We start from the raw sequence: 25,339 nt of genomic DNA, 5'->3' as shown, positions 1-25,339 counted from the left end.
ATTGAAAAATCAATGAGACAAACACACAAAGGACGCTTATTTTTGGACTAAACATCCCTGGAAAAACCCAATGCAGGAAAGCCAGTGTAGTAGCTCTGAGGGTTTCTATTATTAATCAGAAGTTTTGAATACAAGTGTTGGTTGGCCTCCCGGCAAATAAGTGACAGAGAAATATAGTGGTGGAAAACCTGAGTAAGTTTGACCTCACTTCACTTGGCAGATTTTGACTAATCCGGTAGCAAAACTGGTTGGCCTTGGCTACAACTGTGTTGTCCCTTCGGAGTAACTGTGTGGGCTTGCGTGGAGCTCCTTGAGGCTTTGCGTCAGCTCTTCTGCCCACTGCGTCAGCTTTCCCTGGTAGTTCTGACACTCTGCGTGGAAGGCAGCTCTCTCCCTCTGTGCTAGCCCTTCTGACTCTGCGTCAAGGCTGTGTGGGGCCAGACTGGCCCAACGTCAGCTCTCCTGGTTATTGCGTTGCCTCCACAAGCTTCTCTCTGCCTCTCTGTCTGTATTCCCGAACTATCACTGCCCCTAAGCTATAATATCTCCCCAATGATTTCCCTCCTGAGAACTTCTCACTTCAAAAAATCGATTTCCTCGATCTCTCTGTGTGTTCTCTACAACTGACCCCAAGCCTCCATTTATACTTTTCCTGTTGAGAAATCAACAATCGTGATCTAATATCTAATCAATGGCTAAGATTAAATTAGACTTGATCTTTGTCTCTTAGAAGCTTTGCACCCATATTTTCATTAATACCCATTAATATTTTAATTTTCCTAAGTTTAGACTTAGGAACCCTATTAAAAATATTAATTATTTTAATAAAATACAATCTGGGTGGAATTTCACCAAATGATTTCTGAGTCTTGGAGATCTCATGTGTTCTAGCCCCTCCACAAAATTTTGGAGCTAGAGCACATCTGATGCTACCTAAAAAAATCAACTCTCCCTCTTAGCGAGGAATGTGCTCTAGCAATACTTCCAGTAGAAGTATCACACTGATCTATGGCATCGGTCCTCTGCGCTGTTGATGCTTGACTTGCTGCCCTTCATCCATTGCGCTACTGTAATCTGTACTGCTGCCCATGACATTGCCACTGTCGCTGCTGCATCTATATTGCAGCTCCCTCTCAAAATGTTGCATCATGCTGCCCATAGCACTGCCACTACTAATTGTTGCACTGCGACTCAGTGATTGAGAAGTAAGAAACTAAAAAGCCACCCAAAAGTTGAAATGCTGGTCAATCTGGATACCCCATGTTGCTAATCAGTGTTGACCCTCTGATGCTACTGCGTTGCTGTTGTATCTACTCTGTGCCTCCTGCACTGCTACAACACTCCACTGCGCTGCTTCAGACTTTGAGGACTTTAGCTCTGCAACTGTTGCTCCATCATCACTTGCACTAATTGACTCCCGTCATTAAGGGCTCCCGTAGCTGTATGTGATCCAAGAGTTTGGGCACGTCAAGGATCTTGCCCCACATGTAGTCCTCTCGACTACAACTCAATGTCGCCCCATCTCTTCTCTAGAGGTGCATGAATTGTTGGAAATATTGAGAGGGGGGGTGAATCAGTATTTCTTACAATCTTTCTTTATATTACCAAAACATGTATATATGGAACACATAAATAGATAGTTGGAATAAATGCTTTTATTAACACAAACAGTGCAATGAAATAGATACAATATATAAATAGTTGCAATCAGTTGCCAAGCACCAACTTGGACTTTTGTGAGGCTCCAACCTCCAGAGCACCAACACTGTTTTGCCAAGGCAATAGTTCTGCACTTACTAGCACCAACTCCCAAGGATTCCAGTCCTTTTAGTTCTGAGGCTCCAACCCCGTGGGCTCCAACCCTAACCTGGTATAAACTGTTTTGTTGTAGTTCTCTGCTCCCAAACCTATTGAGCTTCTGCTTCACTCCTGTTCTCCTGCTTCTCCTGCCTCTGCTGCCTCTCACACTTATTATTCGCACCCACTTCCTTGTTTTTTCCTGTTTTTGTATTCCTGATGCCTCTGACTGTTCGTTTCTGCTTTCCACTGGCTCTTCAACTTCTTCAACGCTCGCTTCAGCTTCCTCTACGCTGGCTTGTCCTTTGGCTTCCCTCTTCTTCATTGCTTTGGCTTTTTGGTCGCTGTAGCTTCCTCTGCCTCTTCGTGCTCACTGTTGCGTGTTAAAACTGTAACAGAGCCCCTTTTTCTTTTAATGATAATAGGCATACACAGGACTTTATTGTTTAACGGAGAGACTGTACCAATCAGGATAGACCCACATGCCACGTCCCAATCGCAATCGCAATCAGCTTTCGTTCAGGCCTCCTGAACTATCAGAACCGTTATCATAAGCCTTTTGGCCTAAAAACCCTGCGCAATACAATTATTCTTATACCACAAGTGGTATTTCGGAAGGGGCATAAGTGGGAACTGGTATTCAGCGGATGGCTTCTGATTCCACTCAGCAAGCGACATGTAGCAGCGGGAAGGAAGAGGATACCGCTTTTCGAGCGGGTATTCCTCGAGCTACATGTCCACCTGAAATGTATGTAGATCGTTGGATCCACGAAGGGATGATCAATGGGGGAGGGTTAGATGCACTGGGAATGCGGACCCACCTTTTTATGGTCGCAAACGTAATACATAGGAATATATGACAAAATGACCAAAATGCTAAAAGGTCGAACTTCAAATTTATTTCGCCCACATTTATAACTTTATCGGGTCCGTTGTGTATATCGCAATCAACGCTTTTAAGGGTGCAAGGCCTTAAGCACTTGTGATGTGTCGGACGCGGTATAATAATAGACTAAACTGCAATGTTGCATCGGGTCCGCAACATTCATCGCAATTAGCGCTTGTAGGAGGACAGCCCTTTGGGTATTATTGCAATGGGCGGATGCAATATATCATTAAACCATTGCATAATGTTGCAGCGGGTCCGCACATATTGCAGTTATATGATATTCATATATATATTGCAAATTTGCATGTTTTTAATGCGCCAAGGCTTAGAGCTCGAAAATCTGAAATACACTAAAAAACATGCGTCGGAGCACTTTTGGCAGACTTCACTATTTATGCACCCGAACTTATATGTTTCGTTGGGTCCGCACATATATGTCGCTGTCAGGGGTTTGGGGTGATGGCACATAACCGAACTGCCGATTACAATATCGCCGATCTCTACATATTTTTCCGCTCCGATTGTGTATTTGCATATATATAAGTTTTTTTGGCCTCCGATAGTGTATATAGCTTATATATATGTGTTTGTGCCTCCAATAGTGTATTTGGCCTATATATATGTGTTTGCGCCTCCGGTAGTGTATTTGTATGCATATACACTATATTGTTCCTGATAGCTCCCGATAGTGTATTCTTTGGCATTCATTGCTCCGATAGCTCTGTTTGCTTCCTCCGATGGTTTTGTTTGCTCTTTGCTCCTCCGATAACTTTGTTTGCTCCTCTGATGGCTCTGTTTGCTCTTTGCTCCTCCGATAGCTTTGTTTGCTCCCTTCGATGGCTCTGTCTGCTCTTTGCTCCTCCGATAGCTCTGTTTGCTCCTCTGATGACTCTGTTTGCTCCTTTGATGGCTCTGTTTGCTCCTCCTGGCTACTTGAACATTGCCATATTGACATCAATGACAATCTATGTCAACAATCTCCCCCTTTGTTATTGATGGCAATATTCTTCTTCTCTCCCCCTTTGACATCAATGGCAAAGGAATGCATACAGACTCCCCTTGTCGAACTGCTCCCCCATAGAACTACTCCCCCTGTCCTGCAACATCTTTATGAATAAACTTGAGTGATGCTAAAGAAATAACCCCCATCTTTTGACAAAGATGTTCAAATGCTTCTCGAGGAAGAGGTTTTGTGAAAAGATCAGCTATCTGCTCCTTAGTATTGATATATTCCAAGATGATGTTTTGTTCAACTACTTGTTCACGAAGGAAATGATACTTGATTGGTATATGTTTGGTCTTTGAGTGCATCACTGCATTTTTGCTGAGACTGATAGCACTTGTGTTATCACAATAGATGGTAATTGGTTGATCTTTACCTATGTTGACATCTTTTAGAGCTTCCTTCATCCATAGTATTTGAGTACAACAGTCTGCTGCAGCTATATACTCGGCTTCGGCTGTGGATAAAGATATGGATGTCTGTTTTTTGCTAAGCCAAGATACGAAATAGTCTCCCAGGAAGAATGCATTTCCACGGGTACTTTTCCGATCATCTACACTTCTGGCCCAATCAACATCGGTGTATGCAGTTATAGTCAATGTTGGTCTCTTAGGGTACCAAAGACCGAAATCAGGAGTTCCTTTCAGATATCTAAGAATTATTTCTACATCTAACAATTGGGATTGTTTAGGAGCAGATTGAAATCTTCCCACCATTCCTACTACCTGCATTATGTTGGGTTTTGTAGTAGTTAAGTACATAAGGGCTCTAATTATTGACTTGTAATGAGTTGCATCTGCTAGAGGGGAGTCATCATCTTTGCTCAATTTGCAATTTGTGGTCATAGGTGTGCTCATGGGTGCACAGTCTTCCATTCCATATCTTTTAAGCATGTCTTTAAGATATTTGGCTTGAGATATAAACAATCTTGCCCTGGTTTGAGATACGTGTAGTCCAAGGAAGTGAGATAACTCTCCTATCATTGACATCTCGAATTCTCTTGACATGTTTTGAGAAAATTCATGGCTCATTTCATCATTATTGCTAGCAAAAATCAGATCATCAACATAAACAAGTGTGACTAGTAGCTTACCTTCATCCGTCTTTATGTAGAGATTACTTCCTGCCACTCCCTTCTTGAAGCCTTGTTGTTGTAGATGGTGATCCAATCTTGCATACCAAGCTCTAGGAGCTTGTTTCAACCCATATAATGCCTTTTTCAACTTACAGACTAAGTCTTTTACTTTCGTTAGATCAAACCCTTTTGGTTGCTCCATGTAGACTTCTTTCTTGAGTTCCCCATTCAGAAATGCTGACTTTACGTCCATTTGATAGATTTTGAATCCTTTTGAGCAAACAAATGCCAAGAACACCCTGATAGCTTCCATACGAGCCACTGGTGCAAATGTCTCTTCAAAGTCAATTCCTTCAATTTGTGAATAGCCTTTGCAAACAAGCCTTGCCTTGTTTCTGATAACTTGTCCATCTTCATTCATTTTATTTTTGAATACCCACTTGGTTCTTATTATGTTTTTGTTCTTTGGACAAGGTACCAGCGCCCATGTCTCGTTCTTCTCAATTTGGGACATTTCTTCTTCCATGGCTTTTACCCAATGAGGATCCTTGCTTGTGCAAATGTTTATGGTTCTATCATGGATAGAAGAGCAATAACGTTTCTTTTTGGTGTAATTATCATCCTTTTTCGGGTTTGCATCCCCTCATCTCTATTGCCAATAATCTGCTTTTCTGGATGATATTTCTGGAGAAACTTCATCTTTGAAGGGGTATGAGGTGGTTCTTTTCCTCTTCTTCTTCTTCCTAATCTATTTCTTCTTCTTTAGGTTCTTCTTCTTCAATGAGAGGATCATCTTCATGTTCTTCAATTTCTTTTTCTGGAAGGTCTTCATCAATCTTTACATCATTGCTTTCCACTGTTTTCTTTAGTCGAAAATTGTAGCACTTGTAGGCTTTGCTCCGTGTAGAGTATCCAAGGAATATCCTTTCATCAACCTGAGAATCAAACTTTCCTGGTGAGCCATCATTGATTTTTATGAAGCACTTGCTTCCAAAGATCTTGAAGTACTTTACTGAAGCAGGTCTTCCTTTCCATAATTCATAAGGAGTTTTTTCACAATTTGGTCTTAATTGAGTTTGATTCAAGGTATAGACAACTGTCCCGACTACTTCTCTCCAGAATTTTGGCTGCAAGTCTGCTGCTAATAACATTGTTCTTGCCATTTCTTGAAATGTTCAGTTTCTTCTTTCAACTACCCCATTTTGATGGGGTGTTCTGGCAGCAGAGAATTCTCCTTTAATTCCATGTATATTACAAAACTCATTAAATTCTTTTGATGTGAATTCTCCCCTCTATCTGTTCTGAGGCACTTAATTTTTGAGTCCTTTTCATTTTCTACAAGTGCTTTCAGATTCTTAAAACACTCAAATGTTTTAGATTTATATTTTATAAAATATATCCACATCATTCTAGTATAGTCATCAACAAATAAAACAAAGTACCTTTCTCCTTGGAGTGCCTGATTTCTAGTTGGTCCACATAAATCAGCATGGATGATCTCCAAGGGCTTTGACGTAGAGAGCTCCTTGATCTTGTGGTTGGTTCTGGTTTGCTTTCCATATTGACAGGGACCACATACTCCTTGATTTGGTTTGAATAGCCTTGGGATGTCTCGTACAGCTTTAATCTTGCTGATATTGATCAGATTTTCGAAGCTTGTATGTCCAAGTCACTTGTGCCATAACCAACTTTCATCTGTCTGACTCAGGTAGCATTTATTTTCTTGAATCTTGTTTAGAATATAAATGCTGTCTAGTGTTCTAACCCCTTTCACCACAAGTTCCCCTGAGGAAGAGTTCCTTATTTCACAGTCTTTGGTGCTAAAGACAACATTATGTCCTTGATCATAGATTTGGCTGACACTCAGGAGGTTGTGTTTGAGCCTGTCTACTAGCAGAGCATCTTGAGCTTTTCCTTTTCCATTGATGAGGGTAACAATTCCTTTTCCCGCAATTCTGCTAGGTCCACTTCCAAAGGACACATTTCCTTCCTTTTTGCTCAATGAGACAAACTTCCTTTTGTCCCCTCTCATGTGTCTGGAGCACCCATTATCCTTAAACCAATGATTTTCATTATTTTGAGCATATAGAGCCAGGCCACATTTATCCATGTTGGGATTCTCACTACCTGCTTTTCCTCTTTTGAGTGGGCAGTTTTGTTCATAGTGTCCATTATTGTAGCATAATGAGCAAATCAAATCAAATTTGGTCAAGGGATCAAACGAATTGAAGGTTTTGATTTGTCCCTACCTTTTGGGGCCATATGGTTTGATTATTTGATCCTTTAGCTTTGGTGTTTCACTCTTGCGAGCCATGCAATGTCTGGCTTGACGACCAAAGTTTTTACAATGAAAACAATGTCCAAGAAAGATAGTTTTGCACCTGTTGTAGTAGCCACGGTTTGAGTCAATTTCCTTCCTTGGAATTGCTCCTACTACATTCTTTGGATTTGAGATGGGCCTTTGATGGAACACTGGTTTGTATTTGTTGTGGTATCCATGATTCGAATCCACATTCTTTGGTGTTATTCTCTCTTCATTCTTCGGATCTGGGATGCGCCTTTGATGACATACTTTTTTTTCTTTTGGGTTGTTGGAAAGTGCATCGGCATAGCTTTTTGCACTATTCTTAGTGCTTGATGATTCTCCTTTAAAACCTATTCCAGACTTGTCATGTTGAGGTTTTTGACTTTTCAGGATAGTCTCAAGTATTTGAGAGCTTTTCCAACCCTTTTTAACTTGCTCGAATTCCTTCCTCAGAGATACTATTTCGGCTTCACGTTCTTCGCAAGTCTCTTCTTTTTCTTTTAGCTTTGTTTCCAAGAGATCTTCTCTTCTTCTTGTTTTCTCGTTTTCTACCTTGAGAGAAATGATTTTATTCCGTAATTTCTCATTTTCTTCAATGGCATTTATTAACAGTTCATCAACATTTCCTTCTAGCCCTGAGTCATCTTCATTTGTGAATGCCATGAATAATGTTTCTTGGCTTTCATCATGGTCACTTTCCTCATCTGATTTCTTTTTGACGACTACAAATTCATCCTCATCAGACTCATCTTGCTTAGCGAAGAAGATCTTCTTATTGACCCTTTCTTTTTGTATACCCTTCTTTTAGAATTTCCTTCATCATCACTATCATGTTTATGAGGACATTTTGCACCATAATGACCTATTTTTCCACATTTGAAACAGATAAGAGGGTACTTACCTTTTAGCTTAGATCCTTTCTTCAGCGTTCGTACAAATTGAGCCAATTCGGATTCCACACCGAAGTCATCACTACAATGATTCCTTTCTTTCCCCTTCTTTGATTTTGAGGCCTTGAATGCTGCATATTTGGAGCTAGGGCCACCTTTTCTCATCTCATAGGCAGTGAGGATTCCATGGAGTTCATCCATCTTGAGAGCATCTAGATCCTTTGCTTCTTCTATGGCGCTTATTTTGGAGTCAAATCTGTCTAGAAGAGATCTTAAGACCTTTTGAACAATGGTACTTTCTTCAATCTTTTCGTCCAATCCTTTAAGAGAGTTGACCACTTCAGCTACTCGGAGGAAGTATGATGAAATATCTTCTTCATCTTCCATCTTCAGACTTTCAAATTGCCTTCTATGAGTTTGAAGCTTTGCCTTCTTGACTTTTGAGTCTCCATCGTATAAGCCAACTAGCTTATCCCACATTTCTTTGGCAGAGTTACAATTCATGACTTTTGTAAACTCGGAATCAGTGATTCCACTAGTGATGGAGTTCAAGGCTTTTGCATTTGCAATGTAGGCTTTCCTCTCGTCTTGATCTGTTGGAAGAGTGGTAGGAATTTGGTACTCATTTAGAACGAAATGCCAGACTTCAAGTCCAAGGGACATTAAGTAGTAGGTCATTCTCTTTTTCTAGAAACCAAAGTTGGTGCCATCGAACAGAGGAGGTTTTCCTGACACTTCGTGATTTCTCATCATGACTACGAATCCTTCTTCAAGCTGTTAGGCTAATGTGAAGAAGCCCGCTTTGATACCAATTGTTGGAAATACTGGGGGGGGGGTGAATCAGTGTTTCTTACAACTTTTCTTTTTATCACCAAAACATGTATATATGGAACACAGAAATAGATAGCTGGAATAAATGCTTTAATTAACACAAACAATGCAATGAAATAGATACAATATATAAATAGCTGCAATCAGTTGCCAAGCACCAACTTGGACTTTTGTGAGGCTCCAACCTCCAAAGCACCAACTCTGTTTTGCCAAGGTAATAGTTTTGCACTTAGGAGCACCAACTCCCAAGGATTCCAGTCCTTTTAGTTCTGAGGCTCCAACCCCGTGGGCTCCAACCCTAACCTGGTATAAATTGATTTGCTGTAGTTCTCTGCTCCCAAACCTGCTGAACTTCTGCTTCACTCTTGTTCTCCTGCTTCTCCTGCCTCTGCTGCCACTCACACTTATTATTCGCACCCACTTGTTTTTTCCCGTTTTTGTATTCCCGATGCCTCTGATTGTTCATTTCCACTTTCCACTGGCTCTTCACCTTCTTCAACGCTTGCTTCAGATTCCTCTACGCTGGCTTGTCCTTTGGCTTCCCTCTTCTTCATTGCTTTGGCTTTTCGGTTTCCTCTGCACTGGCTTTTCGGTTGCTGTAGCTTCCTCTGCCTCTTCGTGCTCACTGCTGCGTGTTAAACTGTAATAGAGCCCCTTTTTCTTTTAATGATAATAAGCATACACATGACTTTATTGTTTAACAGAGAGATTGTACCAATCAGGACGGACCCACATGCCACGTCCCAATTGTAATCGCAATCGGCTTTCGTTCAGGCCTCCTGAACTATCAGAACCGTTATCATAAGCCTTTTGGCCTAAAAACCTCGCACAATACAATTATTCTTATACCACAAGTGGTATTTCGGAAGGGGCATAAGCGGGAACTGATATTCAGTAGATGGCTTCCGATTCCACTCGGCAAGCGACACGTAGCAGGGGGAGGAAGAGGATACCGCTTTTCGGGCAGGTATTCATCGAGCTACATGTCCACTCAAAATGTATGTAGACCGTTGGATCCACGAAGGGATGATCAACGGTGGAGGGTCAGATGCACCAGGAATGCAAACTCGCCTTTTTATGGTTGCAAACGTAATACACAGGAATATATGACAAAACGACCAAAACGCTAAAAGGGCGGACTTCAAATTTATTTCGCCCACATTTATAACTTCATTGGGTCCGTTATGTATATCGCAATCGATGCTTTCAGGGGTGCAAGGCCTTAAGCACTTGCGATGTGTCGGACGTGACATAATAATAGACTAAACTGTAATGTTGCATCGGGTCTGCAACATTCATCGCAATCGACGCTTGCAGGAGGACAACCCTTTGGGTATTATTGCGATGGGCGGATGCGACATATCATTAAACCATTGCATAATGTTGCAGCGGGTACGCACATATCGCAATTATATGATATTCATATATATATTGCAAATTTGCATGTTTTTAACACGCCAAGGCTTAAAGCCCAAAAATCTGAAATACACTAAAAAACATGATTTGGAGCACTTTTGGCGGACTTCATTGTTTATGCACCTGAACTTATATGTTCCATTGGGTCCGCAATATATGTCGCTGTCGGAGGTTTGGGGTGATGGCACATAGCCGAACCGCCGATTTCAATATCGCTGATCTTTACATATTTTTCCGCTGCGATAGTGTATTTGCATATATATAAGTTTTTCTGCCTCCGATAGTGTATTTCCACCTTCGATAGTGTATTGGCATATATATAAGTTTTTATGCCTCTATTAGTGTATATAGCTTATATATATGTGTTTGCGCCTCCGATAGTGTATTTGGCCTATATATGTGTTTGCGCCTCCGATAGTGTATTTGTATGCATATACACTATATTGTTCCCGATAGCTCCCGATAGTGTATTCTTTGGCATTCATTGCTCCGATAGCTCTGTTTGCTCTTTGCTCCTCTAATAGCTCTGTTTGCTCTTCTGATGGCTCTGTGTCTTTCTCAGCAATATGTGGTATCACATGATCTTCGACCCTATCCAAAATCATGCACTTTGCTTTAGCCTGAGCCTCCTCGTACTTCTTGAGACGATCAACATCAACCAGAACTCCAATTGTCTTTAAGGCGTAATCCTTGATGCCATTTTAATCCAAAACTGCTAGGATCCTGGCCTTCCAAATGACAAAGTTGGATGCTCCATCCAACCTGTCCTGATCCCTTAGTCCATTAACTGCCATCTTTGCTCAAAAGAATGTTGAACTGGTTCTCTTCTCCCTCTTTCGTTGCTACCCCAGCAAAACTCAGCCCTGGATTTCTTTGGCGCTAGAAATCCTCTAAGGAACAAGCTCCCTTTGAAGTTCGATTTCCTTCATGAAAATCCTTATGCCAACCACTGTCGAACCACTCCTCTCTGATCTCTCTTTGTTGCTGCTCAGCACTGGATCTAGATTTCTTGGCAAGAAATCTTTTGAGGAACTAGTTCCCTCTACTTTGCTTCTGCCCCACTACGTAGTGTTTTGCACCAACAAAATCAACACTCCACCAACAACTCCAGATGAAGTATGCGCTACGCCTCTAGCCCCAACAACCGGAAAAATGAGACTCAATAGTCTCTGCGCTGGCCCAGTAATCACTACGCTGCCCTCTGCAGCAACAACGTCACCCAATCAGGCTAACACAGGGTCTGCATGAGCCTCCCTTGGTGACTGCGTGGGCCTCCCTTGGTGATTGCGTCACCCCTCCTCTGCACTCTCAGCTAGAAATTGCGCTGTCTATCGGGACAATTGTCTTCAGCACAGAGTTTCCTTTATTCTTTCGCTGACGGCTTCAGTCCTCCTTGATCTGCAATTGCTTTGATACCATGTGAAAATTTCTGAATCGAACAAGTTAGAAATCCTACTGCAGTAAACTAATTTGCATTACCTACTTGTGTTCTTCATTTAACAAGTTATTTTCAGAAATATTCGGAAAATATTAACGTAAATACACTGTTGCCTACACCCATATACGGGTCAAGTCCTGAAAAATAAATGAGACAAAGACACAAAGGACACACTTATTTTTGGACCAAACGTCCCTAAAAAAACCAATGCGGGAAAACCGGTGCAACAACTTTGAGGGTTTTTTTTTATTAAGCTGAAGTTCTTAATACAAATGTTGGTTGCCTTCCCGATAAACAAGTGACAGATAAATATAGTGGCGGAAAACTTGAGTGAGTTTTACCTCACTTCACTCGACAGATTTTGGTTGATCTGGCAGCAAAACTGGCTGGCCTCGACTACAACTGCACTGCGCCTTTGCAGTAATTGTGTGGGCCTGCGTGGAGCTCTTTGAGGCTCTGTGTCAGCTCTTCTGCCCACTACGTTAGCTTTCCCCGGCAGGTCCGACACTCTGCGTGGAAGGCAACTCTCTCCCTCTGCGTTGGCCCTTCTGGCTCTGCATCAAGGCTGCGTGGGCCCAGACTGGCCCAACGTTAGCTCTCTTGGCTACTGCGCTACCCCCACAAGCTTCTCTCTACCTCTCTGTCTGTATTCCTAAATTGTCACTGGCCCTCAGCTGCAAGATCTCCCCAATCGATTTCCCTGCTGAGAACTTCTCACCTCATAAAATCGATTTCCTCAATCTCTTTGTGTGTTCTCTCCAACTAACCCCAAGCCTCCCTTTATACTTTTCCTATTGAGAAATCAACGGCTAAGATTAAATTAGATTTGATCTTGGTTTCTTAAAAGCTTCTCACCCATATTTTCATTAATACCCATTAATATTTTAACTTTCGTAAGTTTAGACTTAGGAACCCCATTAAAAATGTTAATTATTTTAATAAAATACAATCTGGGTGGAATTTCACCAAACGATTTCTGGGTCTTGGAGATCTCATGTGTTCTAGCCCCTCCACAAAATTACGGAGCTAGAGCACATCCAATGCTACTCAAAAAAATCAACATCCATTAGATCCTCTGCCATATAGGAAAAGGCGTTTATGGCCTTGTGATACTCTATAAGATGCTGAAAGACATATTGCTCCTAGGGGCACTTTTAGAGAAAGAAAGAAGCCTAGTCAATATCAAAACTATGTTGTTGCTATGAGTTCTATCATACAGAGTGAACCTCAATCATTTGAAGAAGCAAAAAAACACCAAGTATGGAATGATGCCATGACAAAAGAATATGAATCCATTATGCAAAATGATGTATGGGAAGTTGCCCCTAGACCTCAAGGAAAATTAGTTGTGACTTCAAAGTGGTTGTTCAAAATAAAACATGGCATGGATGGCAGTATTGAAAAATATAAAGCAAGGTTTGTGGCTCGAGGATTCTCTCAAAAAGAGGGAATTGATTATGAAGACATCTTTGCTCCTGTTGCTCGCTATACCACCATTCGCTCTATTATTGCTTTAGCTGCTAGTCAAGGGTGGACTCTCCATCAGATGGATGTCAAGACAACTTTTCTCCATGGTGCTCTTCAGAAGGAAGTATATGTTGAACAATCTCAAGGCTTTGAGGTACATAACAAAAGAACTCATGTATGCAGATTGAAGAAATCGCTTTATGGCTTAAAGCAAGCCCCTAGGGCTTAGTATTCTCGCATTGACAACTACTTAGTAATGTTGGGATTCACGAGGAGCGGTATTTATCCAAACCTCCACTTCAAAGTTGTACAAGGTATGCCTTTGATTTTGGTATTATATGTTGATGATCTGTTTTTGACAAGTAATGAACTTCTGATGATTCGGTGTAAGAGGGAGCTTGCCTCTGAATTTGAAATGAAATACCTTTGGATGATGCACTTCTTTTTGGGCCTGGAGGTCTAGCAGAGACCTGGCGAAATTATTCTCTCCCAAGGGAAGTATGTTGTAAAGCTATTGGAAAGGTTTGGAATGGTAGAGTGCAAATCCATGAGCACTCCCATGGAGATGAACTTCAAGAAACTCTGTGGTGATGAAGCTAGACTTGATTTATCTGATCCATATGAGTATTGTCAGTTGCTTGGAGCATTGATGTTCCTAGTGAATACTCGTCCTGATATTTGCTATGCTGTAAACACCTTGAGTCAATTCATGACCAAGCCTTTACATAATCACTGGGTTGTTGCTAAGCACGTGCTTAGATATTTGCATGGGACAATTAATTTCGGTCTTCGATATATTGTTGGCAACATAAAGTTGCATGGTTATTGTGATGCTGATTGGGTAGGCAACATCGTGGATAGAAAAAACACTTCAGGATGTTGTTTCAGTTTGGGATCTGCCATGATCTCTTGGATGAGCAGGAAACAAAAATCAATTGCTCTCAGTTCTGCAAAAGCTGAGTATATTGCTACTAGCTTAGCTAGTTGTGAAGCTGTCTGGTTAAGAAAACTATTTGGAGAGTTATTTGAGCAAGTCCTAGATACTACAATGATATTCTGTGATAATTTGAGTGGAATCCGATTATCTGAGAATCCCGTATTTCATGATAGATCCAAGCACATTGTAATCAGATATCATTTCATTTGAGACACGATACAGAGAGGAGCAATGAGGCTCCAACATATTCAGACCGATGAGCAGATTGCTGATACACTTACCAAAGCACTACCAAAGAAGAAATTTCTTGTCTTCAGAGATGTGCTTGGATTAAGGGATGTACCTCTTCTAGGTTCGAGACTCGGTTGATCAAGAACACTGGGATGTGTGCTCTTCCCCCTGGTTGAGCTCCCAAGGATGAGGAATTGAGCTAGTGAGCTCATGGGTATGAGGAACCTCCAATCAAGAGTATGCTCCAGCCATGCATCTTGTTTCCCACCCATCTAGCCAATGGGTGCTGGCTACTTGAGATCGAATTTCCAGTCATGGTAAGTTGTATCTCGCTCAAGTTTGAAGATGTTGGTGTTCTTGAACAACATGGATTCTTAGCCTTTGAGCTGAGCTATTGTGTATTCTTAGCCTTTGAGCTGAGCTATTGTGGATTCTTGGCCTATGTGCTAAGCTATTATGGTTTCTTAGTCTTATTGACTGAGCAATATTCATTCCTGGTGGTAGCATGAGTCTCCCCGATGTTATTTGTTCTAGGTTGTAGCATGTGACTTCTTGATGCCGGCTGGAAGCATTTGGCTCCCTGATCATTATTTGGACCAGGTTGAAGCTTGAGACTCCCAGGTAGAGGATTCTTAGCCTTGATTTGGCCGAACTTGGATTTAGGGTGGTAGCAGTAACTCCCCTGCCATGAGTATTCTTCTTTAGATTCGAGAATGTTCAGCATGAGTCATGATGATTTGACAGGTACAACAATTTTGGCTTTATTGATGGAAATTCCTCCCTAGTTGAGAGGGAGTGTTGAATTTTTGAGCAACTAGGGAGAAATTTCCCTAGAAATCACTTTATGTGGTTAACCCCTTTCACCCTTGAAGCGAATTATTTCTCAAGAGCAAATTATTTTTCATAAGAGCAAAAGTTATTTCAAAAATATTTTATAAAGCAATTAGACATGTGCAAAATAAAATCACTTAAGTTATCTAATTCGAATGGATCACTCTAGGAGCTTCCAAAACACTTAATTCGAGGAAGGGATTTTGCCTCAAAGATTTCTATATATTGAAGAGAAGCCTTCATTTGCAACACATTGAGTTCTCTCTCTCTCTCGCTTTGGTGATCTAGCTCTCGCATTGATGATTAAGCCCTTGCATCAATAATTTATCTCTCTTATTATAAGTAGCAGATCTATTGCATATTTGCAGATCCCTTATCATCATTGGCAGATCCTTTATTATCAGTAGTAGATCTCTTATTATCAGTAACAGATCTATTGCAGATTTGCAGATCTCTTATCAGTAGCAGTTTTATTGCATATTTGCAAATCTCTTATTATCAGTAGCAGATCTATTACAGATTTGCAGATCCATGATCATCATTGGCAAATCTATTGTTTGGTAGACCTATTATCTGGCAGATGTATTGATAGATCTCAGAACTCTCGTTCAGCTCTCGCACTAGTGGTTTACTATGTCACATGGTTCGTTGAACTTTAATCTTGAGGTTCGAATTTTGGCGAACATTAATTTCTCATAGCCATTGACCAAGTCTATAGATCAAAACTCATAACTTCATGTCACAACTCAAGCTTGTAATTTATGCTCGCAGTTTCCATTTCTGTGATATTTTTGATGTATACTGATGTCGATTTTTTACTATTTTATCCTATAACTCATTTTAAATTAATATATATATATATATAGACGAACCTAATGGCAAACCTCATTCGAACCTCATCAAAAATTCGAATTCAAACCGAACCTACTCATTGTCGAACCTGAACTTGAACCTGAACCATGTGACATTGGTGGTTTCTGCTTTTGTTATTTGCTGTTGTTAATGCTCTTGCTCCAAAGAAGTATTATTGCAGTTGGTATTTCTCTCACACTAGAAGTATTTAGCTCTTGTATTGATCTTGCTCCAGAGATATTCTATTCTTGATATTGCTTTCGCACCAGAGTTTGATTGCTGGTATATTGCCCTTGCTTCAGTAGCATTCTGATCTTGCATTTGGAGAATATTGCTCTCAGTATTTAGCTCTCGTACTTGTGCACTTTGTTCATGCACTTGTGTCTACTGCTCTTGTTTTGGAAGCCTTTGGAGGCTTGCAGTGGTATTTTGTAGCTGTCATATTAAAAAGGGTTGTTACTGCTGTTATTTGTAAAAGGGGTTTTGTATTCTGATTATGTATCTCTGCTAAATATTTGAAGACGATCTAATAGAAGAACATTTTAAAAAGGGTTTTCTCCCATAGTGGGGTTTTCCCCTAGTCTTGGACCAAATCCTGTGTCTTGCTGTTCATTGACTGTCTTCTATGGTTTATGATCTCAGAAATTAAATTTTAAATCTGCAAAATTTAACACCTATTATATAGAATCTCTAACCACTTTCCACGGAGATGAGTTCCTGTTCATCTCTTATCCTCTTTTGATGAGCTCAATCTGCAACAAACTGCTTGACCTTCTTCAAATTTGCCTCAAACTGGATACCAGCTGATTCTCTTTATAAGGAAGCCGCCTTTCTTTCACTAGATTGATAAACCCTTCAACAAAGATGAGTTCTTGTTCATCCCTTACCCTCTCTTGATGAGCCCAATCTGCAACAAATTGTACAAGCTGATTCTTTTTGTGAACCATTCTAAGGGACCCACTTTTCTTTCACCAGATTGATAAACTCTTTCAACTCCAGCAAGGCGGAGTTGAATTTAAAAGGACTGGGGGCCTTTCTCCCTGCCTGTACCATCTCCAAAAAGAGTAGCAAATGAATAGAATCTTACCCCACACCTATTCATTACACAATCCTAGTCTGATCATCAACTATAGACACTCAGAAGAAACTGATCTATTCTCTTTGGCAATTCTTCCATCCCCTACTTTCACATTTCTACAGGCAGGAGATAATTTATTATTTAACAGGTTCCACATCTATTAGACCCACATCTTCCATCATCTTCAAAAATTACTCTGATAAGGGATCTGGGTGTGTAGCATAACCCCATATCTCAGTTCTGCTCAATAAAAATTTTAGGTCCCCTCCGAGTATGAAATTTCTTTGTTTTGTTAGGTCCACTGCAAAAATTCTTTCCCAATATACCACTCTTTGATCGCATGGCTCATAAATATTCAACACAGGAAACTCCTTTCATGTTCTGTGAATATAAAACAACACCTAAACCTGAATCAAAAGGTATAATATTAAAACAGTTCATAACATTATTTTCTATCCAGTATCTGGCCCCCAAGAACCACCCACAGAATCAATAGAGATAAATTCCCAATCCTCAACAATTTTCTTAAATCCCCAATCAATTTAGGATCCCCCAATAGTTTCTTGAAACAAAAGGAGGCTTGTGGAATTCCACAAGTCCTTTTAGGGTTTGTTTTTAGGAGGCACTAACCAGCCCTTGGATATTCAAGGGCACACAGATCATATCCACCCTTCTCGAGGGTTTGTTCTGCTCTAAGGACCCCCTTAAGAGATTTCTGCTTTTCTGACTTGATTTCCTTTCTAGACTTTGCTTGTGCAATGGACAAGTGAGATTTTTTTGCTCTCCAGGCCTTAAAATCTCTCTACAGTCTCCCTTCCCCAAGTTACCTTTAGTCCCAGGCTCTAAGGACCCTGAAAAATCCAATGATCATTAATTAATAGTACAACTTTTAAATTGCTAGTACAACTATCATTCAATGTGCATGGTACAATTATTATCAATGTATAGCACAACTGTTATTCAGTGTCTAACACAGCGATTGATTAATGCTTTGCGTTGCTGTTTAATGAGAAAAATAACTATTACTATTTCATTCTATGTTTAATGTTGTCGTTATCTTACATTGAACTCTTCTGTAAGATTGAAATTTGTCTTGACCACTGGGAGGCTTGTTTTCTCAAATCAGCCTTGATTCTCTTGCAAGGGATCATAATTTATAATTAAATTCTTTTATTTTGTATTTTCCTTCTTACTGAAATAAAGTGAGATTTGATTGTACCCTTTCCCCTAAGTTTGAAAGGTCTTTTGAATTTTGATGCATTCGAAACTCGAATTTTCAATTGCTAACGCTGCCCAAATCTATGGTTTCGAACTTTGAAAATACTGGAACTTTTAAATCCTTTTTAATTGTTTATATTTTGATTCATTAATATAAAATTTTGACTCATGAAATGACTGTTGATTGAATTGTCTTACGACATCAGTAATCACAATATTTTATGTTTTAATATTTTATAGTTTCTCAATTTTGTTTATGAAATTTCTACATATATTTTATGTTTTAATATTTAATAGTTTCTCAATTTTGTTTATCATATATATATATATATATATATCAATATATATATATATATATATATCACACCCTGTACCCCAATGAATGTTGATTTGAAAAAATCATACCTGCATGTTAACCTTGGCAATAGCCAAACATTTATCTCAATTCAGTTTATTACATTCATCCTGTAACCTTTTCTTTCTCCGATAGCATAACTAAAAAAGACTGCTAGCTCATAAGTTCTAACTCTGTTTCTAAGCTTACAATTTTATTTATACATGCCGATAGTTTGCCTTGGTTGGCTTTTGAAGGGTTCCTTGCGCCTGGACCTGGAAACATCTGATATTCTCTCATTTCTGTTGGGATTCAGTATTTGGTGTGGACTTACATTTACAAATACAAAATTTTAAGGTTAAGGTGTTGCACATAAATCCTAGATGAGTCTTCATATACCTGCTCATTCTTCTTCCTTTTAGACATGATACTCGCAACATCTTGACATGGAAACATTTTGCCTGCTTATCCTTCTCTTTTAGACATGGTGCTCACAACATCTTGACATACAAACAATTTGCTACTTGCAGTTTACTTTAGTTCTATTGGGCCTTTATGACCTCACAAATTCTTACTTCCAGATGACACATCTGGAAAATGAAACTGCATCAATGTTGTCAAATAAGCTAAAACTGTGACTCTTAGCAATGTACATATGTGTAAGGTATCTCCAGCTTGAGCCTGAAGGCCATCTCCACCAATAGTATTGAAAGCTGAGTATCCTAGCACTGAGTGGGTTCTCTAGTCCTGGAATCTCCGGCCACAGTCTATTATTTTCACAGGCTAGCTTGTAAATCTAAGAAACGAGGACCTGTTTGTTGTTCTGTGGCCCAAGTCCTGGCTTTAAAGCAATTCAATTGCTAAAGTGTGAAGTATGTGTGTGTGCTATTGATAGTATTTTATGTTCTGGCTATTTGTATTATATGATATTTTCCATGCATTTAAAAGAGAATTAACTATCACATGAAACTAGCCTTTCGGCCTAGTCCATAACCTTATGTTTGAGTTTGTCTGTCAACGCATGTTATCTTTTCTACCTCCTCCATGTAAAAGAGAAGATTGCACATAATAATTGCTGTACTCTTTCTTTTTTAGGTTTTTCAAATGCCGATCTTTGCATAAAAGCTTCTGAGTTGTGTTTGGCAATGTTTCTGACAAGCTGTGCTGCGAGTTTAATATATTTCTATTCAACAGATTTAAGTGTATTGCTCTTTTGCAGGTTGCCTGAAAATGATCTGAGAAAAGTTGCACTTCATTGTGTTCCAAGTGTTGAAAAGAAGGTTGTCGATGCTGCAAACATTTTACGCTCTTTCTACAGTACAGAAGACATTGTAAGTTAGTTCTGTACTATATTTTTTCGCTGAGTATCTGTCTCGTTTTGTATTTGTAATATTATTGCTCGAATTACTCTTTTTTGATACTTTATCACATTATTTTTTTAATTTACTTGAATGGTTTCTTTTTGTTTGTGCACCTGATTATGCTAGTGTACTGTCACATCAAATTTTCATCATTGATTCTGATTCTGCATTTGAATATGTTTAGGCTTCTCGCCCTAGTGACGTGGAGGATACAAGGGAATTGACATCGGAAGATGTTGTCAGATTGCTCTGTGCATATGGTTTGAATGCTGAGAAAAGTGAGCCACCCATTCCAGATGAGATAAAACAATCTGTTGTTAGATTGCTGAAGGAATTTGTTGATGTCAGTGCCAGCTCTGTGAATGATGGTTAGGGTCCTTTACTGCAAAGTAAACAGTCTAGGGTTGAAATCTTTATGTAAAGTGTAATCGTTACTGAAGTATTCAGCAAGAGGTTACAGAAAACAAGTTATAGTTGAATTATTTTTTATTTGAACTCAATTGGCTTTTTAATGCAAGAGAAAATGACACGTGACTTTTAAAGAAATTGGAGGCTTTAACAAAAATGGTTTGTTAAGGTTGGCATGGTGCTTACGGGAACATGTTCTTTTATAAAGAAAGATTTATAAATTTCATGTTGCAACATTACTGCCGATGTATTGCAGCATGTTATTTGCAAAGGGTAAAGCTAGGAAAGTTAAAACTGCTCTCTATAGCCCTGTTTGTGTTTAGATGAATGTTACAAGTATAGATATGGTGTCAGGGACTGCCAAAGTTTCCTTTGAAGTGACAGAGGGCACAACATCAGCTTTATTATGGACTATGTTGTCATATGGACAAGGTTGGTAGTATCAGATTTTGTACCTGTTGCTCAGGTAGTGATTCTCTCAGTAAGGTGCAGCAGAGAAAATGGTGGAGATGGGTGCCTTAAGCCTTTCCTTACAGCAGTGATGAACAGGTTCAATGATGGCCCAGGTGCCAATGATATAGATGGCTGTTTGGTAGAGGGTGCATGCATGTTGAAGCAATTCATTACCTTCAGTTAAATCATGTTTAGACGTTTTATATTTGGTTAGAGTTTTCCTATTTTTTGAATTTGCTTTTGTTACTCTTAGCATGCATGATTTATTGTAAGTAGAGGGTCAGATCCCTAGACTGTGGGGGTGCTCCTGCATAATAAGACTCTAGTTTAGGTAGATGGCACAAATCTTGAGGGGATGCATTCTTGCATATCATAGCTCATCTTACAGTGCAAGGGCACCTCACTTGGCACACTTATCCATGTGAGGGGAGGGTGCACTAGATGATGTGACTAGGGTCAGGGTTTCACCAAGTGACATTGGGTGCTTTATGTCTATGACCAGATACGTTGGATCTTCTCTCTTCTTCCTATACTAGAAAGGAGATGTAGGGCACAACATTGGTTTGGTTGGCAAGTTTTTGGTTTTCAGCTGCTGCAGTGTGTTTCTTTTTTTAGTATTCAATAGAACATAGATGTGATTGAAAGTTCAGATCTGTGTATTGATGTTTGAATTACTGACAGTATGTGTTTGTAGATTAATGTACTCTAACAGTAGCTATTTTGATTGAAGCTTTCAATTTATAAGCTACCTATGTTTAGGGAAATCTTATTGACTGCAAATCTGCTTAGCATTTTTTGAAGTTAACATGGTATCAGAACACATTTATGGAAATCTTCAAGATTTCGTGTATGGAGAGATTAGTTGCCTATGAGAGGGATTTGTTGGAGGGTTTCAGCGGGTGCGGTACCTGAGCTTTAGTGATTGAAGTAGATTTGTGATAGTGATTGGCACTTGGACTTGTGAAGAGTTGTTGGATGTGATGCCCTAGTTGGTTCAAGGATGGAGTGTTGTTTTTGTGCCTAAAAAGGTGATCCTACATTTCTAAGAGGTTCCATATTTGATTTAGTGTTGGCGGATATAATTTTTGAGTTTTGTTTGTAGAGCTACAATGATGACTAGTCACAACCTATATTAGTGTCAAATGTTAGAGGGTGCTTCGAACTTTGTAGCATGGAGCTACAGACTTGAAAGTTGAGATGCTATTATAGGAAGTAGATACATGGAGTTTTATGGAGACGACTTGATCCCTCACATCATCAAGAAGACAATAAAATATATGTATTAAATGTGAACATCTCCTATAGCATGCTTTTGAAAAACAAGCTCACCATCACTTGCATGAACAATATTGATACCGTGATGAGCTGCATGATGAAGATCACTAAGTTGAAACTTAAGATCACAACCATAGAGGCGAGGTTGAGAAGGGTGAGTTAGTTTGGTAGCTCTAAATGGATTCTCGTAATCTTGGAAACCATTTGTTTGGGGTGTATGTGCTTGTGACAAGTTGCTTGCTTTTGAGAAAACATGAGATGACATTGTCCAAGAGGAGACAATGTTAGAGATAGTGGTAGTTTGAGGCAAGGAAGCTTGACACCTAGTCCTCATTAGCAAGGTGAGGAGAGGAAGCAAGAAAAGAGGATTTAGGAAGGGTCACTATAACAAAAAGGAAGACCAAGACTTTTTGAACTAGGGGAAGAAAGATTTAACCCATATAAAGTGCTTCAAGTGTAATAAGAATGGCCATTATAGTTCTTAGTGTCCCAAGAAGAAGGGGAAGAGTAAGCAATGGCAATGGAAGTAGTTTGTTGGCAGTGTAGAAGCTTGAATATGAGTAAATGAGCACGCATATAGATTGGAGACAACCTTCTCCATGGTATCATGCCTTTCCATGAACACCATTTTCGGTGTTAGATAGTTTGTGCATATGGAGCTTCTAGACACTCGACAACTAATGGATCAACCTTATTTCAACTAGAAGAATGAGATTCCAACATGTAGGTGGAGCTTGGTGATGATGCCAATGTAACACACCCAACCCCCTAAAGTTGTATTCGGGTTGTGAGGCATAGCTAGACTTGACCTTCAAGGTTTATTATGAAGATGGGGTTATCAAATCTCCTCTTTCTTTTGTCACCTCAAATCACATTTCTGATACTGCCATCATTTTCTTCCTGTCACGAGCTTTCCGATGATATAAATTTCATTTCATTTTGAGCTCTGACCACAAAGTTACGCCCATTTGAACATTTATCCCCTAAGGGCCACATCAACACTCATATAGGCCACATGGTTGACACGTGGCAGCCCTCGACCATGTGCTACTCTTGCACTAGTCCATGTTTGTTGATAGTTTGTTATACCGGAGCCCTGCCAGATCGATATTTTTATAAAAAGTGCATTTCCAACTCTCCGGTGTTTTGGTATCCTGATATATTTCAAGATTATTTGATAACTAACATCGTTTTATATATGGTAATAGATAGATATTGAGATATTGAGATATGGAAGATTTTCTATAGTTACAATCTTCACGAAACCTCGATATCTCAATATGTTGGTATGACAGCTCAACATGCTACCTCATTCTTTGATGCCTAATCATTATCTAACATGTAGCAGATGCTGACATGTCTTATGACACGTGACAATTGTTGATGTGTTTTCTGCTACGTGTCACTCATATTTAGATACTTGGCATGCCAAAAATGTTGAACACCACACCATCCCTTGTGACATCATTCTTCAAAATTTTCAGTGCTCCACATTTTCATGGCCATACATAATTACATGGGCTGATACAGAACATTCAGGAAGAGGTAAGGCAGCTGAAGTTGAAGGCAAAGCAAGATTCAGAATTCAGATCCACATTCTGAAACTCCAAGATCTATCAAAGTGAGGGATCTACAATCATGTTACCTCAGTCAAACAACAGGTCCTCAAGGATAAGGCAAGCAGATCTCAGGTTCCCTAGCAGTCAAGTGTAATCAAGCTTCCTCAAGCTACTTCAAGGCAGCAATCTACTATCAAACTTCAAGGATCACTACATCAGGTAAGTATCTTATTGATTTGAGCAAGTCTAATCTTGAAAAGGATGTCTTCTTGCAACGAAAGCAATAAGTTAGTTGGGGTTGCCAACTTCCTTGCTTGGAAGAAGAGGACTGATCTCTCTTTGAAAGAACAAGAAGTTATTGACTATGTACAAAAGAAAATTGTTGCTCCTTCTGACAGTCAAGAACTAGCCGAGCATAACAAGAATGAAGTAAGAGCTCAAAAGATTCTCATAGAATCTATCAAGGACCCTCTGATTCCTTATGTAGCCAAACTTGAAACAGCCAAAGAGATCTATGACAAACTGATAGATTTATTCTCCATCAGCACCGCAGGAGAAGGGATCTCTCTGAGGAACAAATTATACAAAATGAAGATCAGCAAAGAAGAAGGTATAACTTCATATTTCATGAGGGTCTCTGAAATAAGAGATCAGTTGTAGGAACGAGGAGAAATCATGTTTGATCAAGAGATGACCACGATAGTGTTGAATGCATTACCTGAGGAGTGGGGAAACTTTACAGCAAGCATATTGGCCAAGAAGGAAGCATCCTCGTTCAATCATCTATGGGCAATATGCAAAGTGGAAGAAGCACGATTAAAGGTCAAGGAAGATATTGCAGTTGGATCCAAAGAGCAAGCATTCGCTGCCAGGTTTAAAAGAAAAGGGAAGTTCAGAAAGTTTGAAAGATCTAGCCACCAACAACATCCCAAGAAAGACATGTCAAAGATCCAATGCTTTGAATGTCACAAATATGGACACTACCGAAGAGATTGTCCCAAGTGAAAGAAGACTGGCAAGAGGAAGTATGAAGCAGCTCATGTGGCTCAGGAAACAAAAGACAATGAAAAGAAGCCGAAGAAGGAGCCTGAGGATCTTTACTATGATTAAAAAGATCACCTCGTGCTTTTTCTTTCATAGGTCTTAGTTAGCATAACATGTTGTGAGTCATGAACATTCTTATGTGTTGTTTAAATATCTCTTTTAGAGAATGAACTAATTATGGATTTGGTAACATCCATTGATGAACTATTGATGAATGAGGATATGTTGAATCCTCTGGAAATATTGTTAATGGTTATGATTAATGTACATTGTATTTCTTTATGTAAGGATTCTAGGTAGAAATGAAATTGTTATGTGTAGGAAATTCTAAGATGAGAACATCTTGGTTCTCCGAATCTTTGAAGAATTTCTACAAGCAAATATCCTCTGTAAAGAATCCAGGTCAATGGTACTTATCAACTACACTGCAGGTCAAAGATCCCTCAAGAAGTCTGCTGCAAGAATCATGATATGATTCAAGACAAATGAGGTATGTATATTTTGTTTGATATTATAATATCATGTCACATGGTTGCAAGTAGCATGATCAAGATCTCCTCCTATGAAAGGTTTAAAGATGAAATCAACATAATATGTCTTCATAATAAGGCATGAGGTAGTTGGTGATCATTGAAGAACTATGAGAG

At 39.5% G+C, this 25,339-nt stretch overlaps 1 protein-coding gene across 1 annotated transcript in view; it reads left to right on the top strand.

Moving 5' to 3' along the window:
- The window catches only part of LOC149139115 (uncharacterized), a 33,919-nt gene extending 13,319 nt beyond the window's left edge, over nucleotides 1-20,600 (top strand). Inside the window, exons 2-3 of the mRNA XM_089447695.1 lie at nucleotides 19,812-19,923; nucleotides 20,138-20,600. Coding sequence (XP_089303821.1) covers nucleotides 19,812-19,923; nucleotides 20,138-20,326 — 301 coding nt within the window. The 3' untranslated portion in view covers nucleotides 20,327-20,600. The remainder of the gene's footprint in view (nucleotides 1-19,811; nucleotides 19,924-20,137) is intronic.
- Nucleotides 20,601-25,339: the final 4,739 nt, after the last annotated feature.

Source organism: Pinus tabuliformis, chromosome X, assembly GCF_031772625.1.
Source record: "Pinus tabuliformis cultivar Carrire ecotype Pingquan chromosome X, CPIR1, whole genome shotgun sequence".
NCBI lineage: Eukaryota > Viridiplantae > Streptophyta > Pinopsida > Pinales > Pinaceae > Pinus > Pinus tabuliformis.
Note: the sequence above shows the minus strand (reverse complement) of the source record. Positions and strands in the feature narration are given on the sequence as shown.